Source organism: Maylandia zebra, linkage group LG23, assembly GCF_041146795.1.
Source record: "Maylandia zebra isolate NMK-2024a linkage group LG23, Mzebra_GT3a, whole genome shotgun sequence".
Classification (NCBI taxonomy): Eukaryota; Metazoa; Chordata; class Actinopteri; order Cichliformes; family Cichlidae; genus Maylandia; species Maylandia zebra.
Window position 1 is genome coordinate 30,917,815 of NC_135188.1, and position 11,843 is coordinate 30,929,657.

At 40.2% G+C, this 11,843-nt stretch overlaps 1 protein-coding gene across 4 annotated transcripts in view; it reads left to right on the forward strand.

Moving 5' to 3' along the window:
- Positions 1-3,380, forward strand: part of ncam2a (neural cell adhesion molecule 2a) — a 457,910-nt gene extending 454,530 nt beyond the window's left edge. For all 4 annotated transcript variants that reach the window (XM_004570150.3, XM_023154077.3, XM_014411200.3 and 1 more), the window contains one exon: positions 180-3,380. In XM_004570150.3, the coding sequence (XP_004570207.2) occupies positions 180-236 (57 nt within the window). In that variant the 3' untranslated portion in view covers positions 237-3,380. The remainder of the gene's footprint in view (positions 1-179) is intronic.
- The last annotated feature ends 8,463 nt before the right edge of the window (positions 3,381-11,843 follow it).

The window sequence follows — 11,843 nt, forward strand, 5'->3', positions numbered from 1 at the left end:
AGAATACCATTAAGCCTAAACTCTCTTACAGCAGTAATTCAGCTCTGCTTTATGTACAATTTATTGTGCGCCTGTTCACAATAATGGTATGTATGCTTTAAGTTCTTGTAATGACCAAGCTTTGAAATGCACAAACTGCGTATTTCACTTCCACGTTGTGCATTTCTGTGTCTCTGCAGGAAGCTACCGCTGAAGGAAGAAAATGGAAGAGAGGTTCTCAAGCCGGATACGATTGAAATCAAAGTGCACAGTGACAACAGCATCCACACAAAGCCCGACGACAGCAAAGCGTAAAAGGGTCGGTCCTCCCGCCGCCAAAAGAACATTCGGATCACAAGACCAAAACCCAGAGAAACTACAACACTGGAAAATAGTGGAGTAAAATACCATATCTGTTTATAGCAATGCCCCAGAGAAAGGCATGTGTAAATACAAAAAATAATAGAGAGAAAATAGAAAGGAAGAAAGTGTCAACCTTTTAGACACCCTGAGTGATTAATGTATCATGTTCTTACAAACATGGCATCAGTGGAAAGCTCTTGTTGATCAATGATTGTATATTATTTTCTGCCTTAAGTATTATTTCTCAGATTCTGGGTTTTGTTTTTTTTTTGTTTATTTATTTGTCTGTTTTACACCCCACATGGGATTTTCATGCAGTTGAAAGGTGTTTCTAGCACTCTCCTCTTTGATGTCTCTCAAAAAAGACAATCACCAGCGGAGGCATAAGCTGGTACGCTGGTGTGCCCCAAATATCTCAATGCTAATGCTTTTTTTTGTCTTTGTAAGAGCAATGCATGGGCTGACCTTCACTGCAGGATGTCACAGTGATTTAAGCCTGTTTCCATGCCTGAATGTTACTCTACAACATCCTTTTTATGCCTGTGATAGCCAAGCTAGGTGCCTAGCTTACAAAGACAAATTCTCAGTTATTGTACTTTAAGCTAGCAGGCTTCGCTAGCATTTCTACCTGAAACAATATTAATTTTTTCCAGAAGACTTTAGGCCTAATATTTGGTTTGGTTTGATTTCAGAAGGGCTTTTGCGACTCTTTATAAGTACTCAACAGTATCCAAAAATCACAAGAAGGAAGAGTGTGTTGCAGTCTATGAAGTATACAGTACAAAAACCACACATGTGCATTGATGTCACTGTTAGCAAAGCCTTTTAAATTGACGCCGAATATTGTTGGCGCTCTTCAGGCGTCTCACTCTCTAACAATGTGCGCATAAGAATGTTTTATTCATCAGCTGCATACACCGTAATGTGTCGTATATTGTTGCCAGAGGTTAGCCGCACTGCAAGTCAATTTACACTTTGGTATACAATGAGTAATGAAAAAATTATGTTAATGTGTTGAAAGGCGTCCCCGTGAGTGCCCTGACCAGTAATCTTTGCTATCTGTAAAAGCAGAAGTAGCAGCAAGGTACCACTCAAGGCATGGGAACAAAAGAGAAAAGGTATGCTCGAGAGAAATAAATCAACATTTACGTCATGTCTGTTTTAAATGATAAACTTTGGTTTCTTTGATTATTCTTGCCTCAGATTGGCCTCTGATGCCGTTTTTCTTTCTTTGGTCTGGTCACTATTCTCTCTGATGTTGTCACGTGTTGTACATAGATGAAAAAAAAAGAGTATTTTACAAAGCTTTTATGTAAATATACCCTAAAGGATGTGTCCTTTTTTCCAAATGCAAAAGGCTTGGCTTTTTTTTTTCTTTTTTTTGTGAACACTCCTTGGATGAAAAGCTGTTGGCTGTTTTTTTTTTCTTTTCTTCTTCTTTTTTTTTCCTTCTCTTGTGTTTTGGTCCAAAGTTCAGTGATGGTGTAATATTGTTTTTTCCTAGTCATTTGCTTTCCCTTAAGAAAAACCCATGTCCTGAGGCTATTTCACAGCATTTCAATGGAGGCAGTAATTACGGCATTAGTGTGCCTTCTCTTTTTCTTTTCTTTTTTTTTTAACCCCCCCCCCCCTCCCTTTTGTGGCCCAAAGTCGCTGTAGCAGTGTAGACCAACAAGTGAACTTTTGATCAAAGCTTAGCTGCTTTGTGCCACAGAATGTGTCATAAGATTGAATTGTATTGTGATGCTGTGGTTTCTGGGAAACGTAGTCATAGGGTTGTGGGTTCTAATCACCGACACTGGACAGGAACGGACGTGTGCAACTACCTAGTACAACTAGATGTCAGGTCGAGGCTGTTGAGTGGTCTGATGGCATCACATGAATCATTACATGACTGTGTGTGTGCGCATGTATGTGTGCATACATCCATGGGTAACTACACTCGTCTACATGAGTCAGGTTGCATGTATGTCCGCTGAATGTATCTGCACGTACTGTAAGTTAATCCATTTGTATGTTTGCGAGGATGTGTTCCCATTTTTACTGTTTTTTTGTTTTTTTTCAATTTTCCACAATAAGAGTCTCCAGATTCCAAACCTTACACTACATTAAAGAGTTAAGTGCTATTCTGGCATTTATTATATTTATTTTTTAATGTTGTTACCTATTTATAATAAAGTGCGAGTACACTTTCCATCTCCATGGTGCACCATGTGGCAAGCGAAGGTGATGATGCGAAGGTGATGATGACCACATGCCAAGTGTGAATGTCAGAGTGCTCTAAGTGCATGGAGTGTTTCCTTTTTAAAACATTTTTTTAAACCGTGGTGCGAGTTGGCGAGAGCTCTCACGCCGAGTTCCGGGGTGTGCTCTGATAGTTAAAACCTGATTATGTAGCTCTCGACAGTGATTAATTCCCTAGGCTGCAGCACTCCTTCCATGTGTCTGCCAGCCCCCCTCCTGTCCTCCCCACCTGCCCCCCTCTCCACCACTGTTCCCTGCCTCTCAGACTCCACTGGTTTTTATCTCAGACTTACGTAGTGCTGGCTTTGTTTTCTCACGGCGAGCCCTTGTACCTGCATATCTCTAAAGGATGGTCCTGCCATGGAGTGGTTCCGCTGCCTGTTACGATCACTGTAAATATGGGAGCACAGTGCCTGGGGGCTATACGATTTGTACATGTTCTTTTGTATTTGAATATAAGTCTAACCCCCCACCCCCCCACCCCTGTCCTTCTTCTCCTCTGGTCCCTCCTCTCCTCCCCTCTCTCGTCCTCCTTTCCTCTCTGTCTCCTCCATCATCCATCAGCCCTTTTTTCTGTAAAAGGGGGGTTAAAAAAACAGGTGTGTTTGAGCTCAGTGTACAGTATGTGTCCTCTTTGTCCCCATGCTCCCCGTGTCCCTTGGACTGTCCCCGCTGAGTGTGCTTTGTGCAGGAGGTGGGAACTATTGATGTCTCTCTGTACGTACCTGTGGAACACTTGTGACTCCTATCATTGGCCGCTGTAAATAAACATGTCCTGGTAGAAGACAGCGAGACGTTGTCGTTCCTGATCTCACTTTTTTCTTTCTACCGACTTTCCATCTTATATGTGGGTGTGCAAAAAAGCTTTAAAAGCAAACATTTTTATTTATACAGTAGTTTATCCCTTTAGCCCACAAAGCCACAGGTAAGTTTAGCATAATGAAAAGGTCATGTTTCAAAACTAGCACCTCCAAGGCTTAAATGAAAAGTTGTAGGCCGGCCTTTGTGAAAATCATTTTAAACCAGTTTCAAATGTTATTATGATACGTTAGCATATACACTCACTGGTCACTGTATTAGGTACACCTGTTCAACTGCTTGTTAATACAAATATCTAATCAGCCAATCACATGGCAGCAGATCGGTGCATTTAGGCATGTAAACAAGGTACAGATAATCTGCTGAAGTTAAAACAAAGCATCAGAATGGGAAAGAAAGGTGATTTAAGTGACTTTAATCTTGACACAGTTGTTTTTGCCAGACAGCTGTGAGTGTTTCTGAGTGTCTCAAAAAATGCTGATCCACTGACGCAACCATCTCTAGCGTTTACAAAGAAGGCTTTGATAATGAAATTACCCAGTAAGCAGCAGTTCTCTCCTGACAAAGATGTCTTGTTAATGTTCACACTGGCTCATCATAACTCAACAAAAGAAGATTGGAAAACGTTGCCTCATCTGATGAGTCTCAGTTTCTGCTGTTACATTTGGTCTGGTGAGCATTTGGCATAAACAAGGCAAGGCAAGTTTATTCGTATAGCACAATTCAACAACAAGGTGATTCAAAGTGCTTTACAGAGACATTAGAAACAAAAACAAATAAAAAGCATGATTTAAAATTGATTAAAACAAGCAAACAAACTAACTAACTAATTAACAAACAAACAAACAAAACAGTATATAAAATCAAAACAGATAAAATCAGAACAGTAGATAAAATCAATAGTTAAAATGTAAGTTTTGAAATTTAAGCTTAAGTGCGGATTTGGTGCTTTATTCAAATGCAGCTGAGAACAGGTGAGTCTTCAAACTGGATTTAAATAAACTGAGTGTTTCAGCTGATCTGAGGCTTTCTGGGAGTTTGTTTCAGATATAAGGAGCATAAAAGCTGAATGCAGCTTCTCCGTGTCTGGTTCTGACTCTGGGAACTGATAAAAGACCGTATCCAGATGACCTGAGGGATCTGGAAGGTTCATACTGGGTCAGGAGGTCACTGATGTATTTTGGTCCTAAACCATTCAGAGCTTTATAGACCAGCATCAGAACTTTAAAGTCTATCCTCTGACGCACAGGCAGCCAGTGTAAAGACCTCAGAGCTGGACTGATGTGGTCCACTTTTTTGGTCTTAGTGAGGACTCGAGCAGCAGAGTTCTGAATGAGCTGTAGTTGTCTGACTGATTTTTTAGGTAGACCTGTAAAGATGCTGTTACAGTAATCAAGCCTACTAAAGATGAATGCATGGACTAGTTTTTCCAGGTCCTGTTGAGACATCGGATCTTTTATCCTTGAAATATTCTTGAGGTGATAGTAAGCTGATTTTGTTATTGTCTTAATGTGTTTTTCTAAGTTTAGGTCTGCATCCATCACTACACCCAAATTTCTCGCCTGGTTTGTGGTTTTTAGATGTATAGATTGAAGTTCTCTGGTGACCTGTAATCGTTTTTCTTTGGCGCCAAAGACTATTACCTCAGTTTTGTTTTTGTTTAGCTGGAGAAAATTGTGGCACAACCAGTCATTAATTTCCTCAATGCATTTACCAAGAGCCTGTACAGGGTCTCGGTCTCCTGGTGACATTGTGATATATATTTGTGTGTCATCTGCATAGCTATGGTAGTTTATTTTGTTGTTCTTTATAATCTGTGCCAGTGGGAGCATGTAAATGTTAAACAGAAAGGGTCCCAAGATGGAACTTTGGGGAACTCCACATGTGATACTTGTCTGCTCAGATGTGAAGTTACCTATTGATACAAAGTATTTCCTGTTTTCTAAGTATGTTTTGAACCAGTTTAGTACAGTTCCTGAAAGACCTGCCCAGTTCTCCAGTCGTTTGAGTAATATGTTGTGGTTAACTGTGTCAAATGCTGCACTGAGATCCAGTAAAACTAAGACTGACATTTTTCCACTGTCTGTATTCAGACATATGTCATTAAACACTTTGGTCAGAGCGGTTTCAGTGCTGTAGTTCTGTCTAAAACCTGACTGGAAGGCATCACAGCAGTTATTCTGTTTTAAGAAGTAACTGAGCTGTTGAGAAACTGCTTTTTCAATGATCTTACTTAAAAATGGGAGATTTGAGATCGGCCTGTAGTTGTTCATTTGTGTCTTGTCAAGATTGTCCTTTTTCAGTATAGGCTTTATTACAGCAATTTTTAGTGATTCTGGAAACACACCTGATATTAAAGAAAAGTTGACGATCTGTAACAGGTCTGACTCCAAAGTCTTTGAGACCTTTTTGAAAAAACTTGTTGGCAGGACATCTAAACAGCAAGAGGAGGAGTTCAGTTGACCTATGATGTCCTCCAGGTCTTTGCTGTTAATAGGGTGAAACTGTTTTATGGTGTTTAAACAGTTTTTCGGTGGACACAGTACATATCCTGGATCTGCTGTTGATGTACCAATTGCTTGTCTAATCTTTTGGATTTTTCTGTGAAGAATTTGGCAAAGTCATTGCAGGCCATGGTTGAATGAAGTTCAGCTGCCACTGACACAGGAGGGTTTGTTAGCCTGTCAACTGTAGAAAATAAGACCCGAGCATTATGGCTGTTTTTAGTGATGATGTCAGAGAAGTTGGACCTCCTTGCACTTCTCAGTTGTAAATTATAATTGTGAAGTTTCTCTTTATAGATGTCATAATGAACCTGGAGGTTTGTTTTTCTCCATCCGCGCTCAGCTTTCCTACACTCTCTTTTTTCATTTTCGCTAGTTTCTCCATGGAGACTTTTTCCTTCCAGAGATAACCTTCACCTTAATGGGAGCAATTGTATCCATTACATTTAACGTTTTAGCATTGAAGCTATTGACGAGCTCATTGACTGAACCTCTGGACAGGCCAGGTGTTAATGGGAAGACCTGGTTAAAGATCTCACTACTGTCTTCAGTTATACACAGTTTTGTGATCACTGCTGTTGATATATTTGTGTGGGCTGAGATTTTACTTTCAAAGAAAACACAGTAATGATCAGACAGGCCCACATCAGACACAGTAACCTTTGAAATGCTCAGGCCCTTGGAGATCAGTAGGTCAAGAGTGTGTTCTCTGTTATGTGTGGCCTCTGTTACATGCTGAGTCAGCCCAAAGTTGCCCAGAGTGTTGCTCAGATCTTTAGTCCCTTTGTCCTGAGGGTTGTCCACATGGATGTTAAAATCCCCAACAATAATTACACAGTCGAAATCAACACAGATCACAGACAGCAGTTCACTGAGGTCATTAAAAAAGTCTGTGCAGTATTTGGGAGGCCTGTAAACATTAAGAAACACAACTTAACAACATGAAAGCATGAATCCATCCTGCCTTGTATCAGTAGTTGAGGTTGTTGTTGGTGGAGTAACAGTGTGTGGTATATTTTTTGCATACTTTACCGTGTTAGTAGAAACTGGTCATTGTTTAAATGCCAAAGACTGAGTATTGTTGCTGACAATGTCCATCCCTTTATGACCATAGTGTACCCATCTTCTGATGGCTGCTTCCAGCAGGATACCAGACCATGTCAACAAGCTCAGACTGGTTTTATGAACATGACATTGAAGTCAGTGCACTCTTTGAGACGTGGTCCACCTGGCTTTCTGCTCAGAGCTGGTAGATAGAGAGGGGGACCTACTTGCAATTTGTATGGTACAATTTTTGGCTGTATTAAATTAAAAAGTGATTTATCTCGATATTCCAAACCCTTTGTGTGAATTAGACCTGAGTCCAAGCAGTAAAGAGAGCCTGCAAAAATTTAAAAAGAAAATGTTTTTTTTTTGTTTTTTTTTTAAAAAGAAAATAAAAGAAAAAAGAAAAAAGAAAAAAAAGAAAATGTAATGAACAATGAAAAACATAAACCCATCATTAGTTCAAGCATTAATCTAAATTTGGTTGTAAATCTTGGTTGCAGTTTCTCACATTTTTAGCTTGCACAAGTTCTTAATGAGGTAATGTAACACTGACCACCATGCAGTCAAAGGACACTGATACTGGGCGAACATTTCTTTATAATCCTCTCCAGCGTAATGGGTTACACTTTAGTCTGGTCCAGTTGTGATAAAAGTAGACTGCTCCACAAAGACACAACTTTAATAGCTTTTAATTTTTTCCCTGCGTTCTAGTCGACGAAACTCTTTTTTTTTCCTTTTTCCTTTTTTTCAGAGATGCTATTCTCATCAAGGTCATTCCTAAACCTTCATTACACCCGCTTTAAAGGCAGAAACTGTGTTGCATCCAAATCTGGCCTCCCTTCGAACGAAACAGAAGAAGTGCTTTAATGATAAAAACCAGAGCGACTGAGGAGCTTTGCTCAAAGGAGGAATTAAAACAATTCTGAATAGCACGGAGGAGCCACAGTGTTCCTTAACAAAGCTGCCCCCTCTTCAGCGCTCATTTGAAGTCAGCAGATAACGTTTCTCAGACGTCTCCCTCCTACAAGAGGGAGGGAGGGAAGCAGCGGGCTGCCTGTTGGATCCTGGCTGCAAGGGTCTCTGTTAACAAGGGGAACAAACTTCAACTTCATCTCCCACAGGGGCTCAAAGGAAGTCTGCACATCAAACACTGAGCCTCATTTGGATGAGGAGATGCAGAGAGGAGCGATATTGGCCGCTCACAGGGGGGGAGAAGAGGGGTGCAGAGGAGGAGGGTGGGAACGAGCTGAACAATCACAAGAGAAGAGAAGACACTTTCCTTCCTTTCGTCACATGGTGGACTGGCTGGCAGTCTTCTGCAGGTTCTTTTTATTTTTGCTAGACAGGAAGTTTGGCAAACAACAGAAGGGATGGACCACTCACAAACACACACATAAGCACACTGTGTTTAAAGGACATTCAACACAGCACGGAAGTCAGGCAAAATGTGAAAAGATAGCAGAGTAAGCCTTCAGGTAATATTTCACCCTCTAATCTTTCCGTTTGCAGAGAGTCCCACGACACTGTGCGCAGACAGCACCTTAATCCCAACTATGAGAGAAGTTAGAGAAGTGGAAGAAATCTCCATGCCATTGTTCAAGTTTTCTCTCTCAGACACTCACAAGCACACATGCACTTAAACGCCTCCTCTCACATGCTTGCACAGAGAATTCCATCATGAGGCGTGTTCACAGGCTAATTTTTGAAACTTCCCCAAATTCTTAGCCGCATGGGCAAATCCAGCAGAGAGATTCTTGGCAGGTACAACCCTCCGCTTCCTTAATCTGCTTTATTTCAGACTCTCCCCGCAGAGGTCCATCTCTCCTGATTTGTCAGGAGAGGAGATGGGAAGAGAACGGTATGTCTGTGAGTATACTGGAGCTGTACTAATTGTCATTCAAGAGTTATGATACAATAAATCTGCAACGGCACTTTCCTCAAAGAGAAAAAGTAAAACACGAGAGTTCGAAAGTTGAAACTTTGTAGAACTTGCGACTAGGTGGAGCGGTGATATAAGGTTTCCTTAAGGAGGGATCATAATGAGATTTCGTCCACTGTTTGGCATCTTTCTAAGCCAGATGTTTACCCTCAGTCAGGTGACATTTTCTTTCATGTTTACTTTGATAGAATGGAAAAGCCCAAAATTAACTTTTGAACATGAATTTAGCGGCAAACAACACTGTTATTTAAAGATATAGTGGCTTCCTCAGGAGAATCACTAAAAACATGTAACTAAAAGTAAGCAGAAGTATGGAATATTAAGTATATTTTTTAGTGCTGCCAGCGTTAATCTTGTTAAAATGACGTTAATGCCATAACCGCATAACGAGACTAATGCTGACAGCACTAATATTTATGTTGTATACCTGTTTGTTTGTTTAATTGAGTATGTGCGGTTGTTGTTTCACTTTGCTCCTGTGCTTTCTGTTTGGCTCCTCTGCTGTGTTGACCAGACAGATGACGAAACAGAGCGCAGGAGTGCTGCAAAAACAAAAGTCGTGACTGGGCTCATTATCAGTTATCTCTGCAGTTGTCTTGCATAGCAAGGCAAACTAAGAGCAGTGATTATGTCTCGACTGGTATATTTATAGATTTTGTAAGGAGGAGCTGTGGTTCACAGACCCATTTCACTTTAAAATAATTGTGCACCAGTGGTTCCAAATTTACTATTCACTAGCCAACTACTGCATTTAAACCAAACATGGGATAATCCTCTCACATGCATTTTATTTGTATTATTTTATTTTTTATGTCAGTGAACCTAAATTTGCAACTAAAGCATTTGAATAAAAATATATATTTAATGTCAGATGCATAAAGTTTTTGTTGATCACCAAAATGAGACGGTGTTGAGGAAAACAAAGAACACTGAAAAATCATGTTCGGCAACACAAATCAATAGATTAAAGGTCATAACTATGGATCCTGTGGGTCTTGTGGGTTGTTAACCCTAATGCAATAAGCAGGACTGTATTCTTTAGCCTTTATTTACTATAAATTTAGAGAAATGCTTATTCTATTAGAATAATGAAGTCATTATATCAGTCTGGGACTGATGTTTATTCACTCGAACCATAATGTAAATTGACTGCAATGATATATGTTTATCTCTTGTCCAATTCTTATTTATCCCTCATATTTATTTACATATCTGTAAGTTAAAAAAAACCAGACAGTCATAAGAATGTTATCTTATATTTATTCTAGTTGCACACATTAGGATTGTGTGTATGTAACGTACATAGTGCAGTATTAACAATAAAATTCATTGTTCTTGTTTGAAAGAATTGACTTCCCTCTTCCACTTAAAATCCTGAGCAGAAGAGAAATTATCTCTACTAAAGAAAAAAAGCTTTCTGTACAAACTGGTATTGGTGCAAACCCCCCCCCCCCCCCCAATAAATACATTTAGCCATGAATTTTACAGAATATAACTTGAAGATCAATATTGTTTTGACCGTTCGTAGGTTTAGAAACTGACTGGTAGCTGGAGCACGTGGTAAAGTAAAAGCGTACCATGAAGGATGGATACAAATATTTAATGCTGGGAGCAAAGCAAGCACCTTGAGAATTGCATGGAGGGTTGAAAAGGTGAGAAAACTTGGAGGCACGCCATGTTTTGGTGCAAAGAAGATGTGTTTGACTTTTCAGCAGATTCGTGTATCTGGGACTGAGGTTTCTCTGTAATTCCTTCATAAGCACTTCTACCAGTCATTTCAGCAAAGAAGCTTCACTTAGCATTTCTATGGAAGCCATTACATGCCTATACCGTCATTGACTTTAAGAGGGGGGGAACAGAGATGAATATGCCATAACACGACTGCTTTCATTCACACCTGTCAGACTCAATATAACCTTATTAAATGGCGCAAAGGGGAGCAGGTAGGCAGTGAATTCTCAGCGCTTTCAAGAACTCGCTGATTTATGCTTTATAAATTCAAGATGAGGTCACATCACCTGCTGAAGCTTTTAAAATCAGCTTTCAGGGTGGAAACAGTGCACTCAAAAAAAGATGGAGTGGAATTGGGAACATAAATTGCAGTGGGAGAAAATGAAGCGGCCCAAACTCTATTTTTCTTATTAAAAGCAACTAAACATCAGGCAATAAAGTAGCCCTCATGTTGTCTCTTTCTTTGTCCCGACAAGCCAGCTCTGGGGGGAACCGAGACACAATCCAGATGACAAATGAGAGCTTTATGGCTGTTCGCATCGCGGACTCAATGTTCAAGGGCACACCAGGAGGATTTTCCAAGGGAATAGGCCTAAATTACTTCAGGTTGTAACTTTTTCAAACTGATGCAGCGCCTTAAAAAAGAGAAACACCGCGGTGCGTTGAGCTCAGGTGAGAAAGGCGTTTTGATATTCGGAGCAGACACAGATTAATGCATTAGGACGGAAATCGTGACGAAGTCACGTATCCTGGTCACTTTATCTCTCTGTGCTGTGATGCGGGGCTCTTTCATTATAAAGCTTGGCGCTACTGTACAGGAAGCATAATTGAGTCTGTGCATATATATCCAAGTGGTGAGAAAAGGCTTTTAGAGCCAGATGACAGAAAGCTTTCCTCACACAATAAAAAATTTCCAGAGAAACACTTGAGTTTCTTTGCTTGGATGAAGGAAGACATGGGGGGATTATATGCCAGAATCTTATTAGTAAGCGTTTATGTTTCCTAATGTTGTAAAGGATCCATTAAATCTATCTTTAGGCATAGGTCTTATAAGCAATATCTGTAGTGGAGATATCAAAGATAGGCACGGCTGTGGCACTGATTCCGTCTTTGAGCACTACGGTCACCCCGGTGTGTCGGCCAGATCACCACTTAAGGCCAAATTGTCCCAGAGTATGAAAGAAGAAGGGAGCTTGAGGTTCCATTTGAGGGACTTT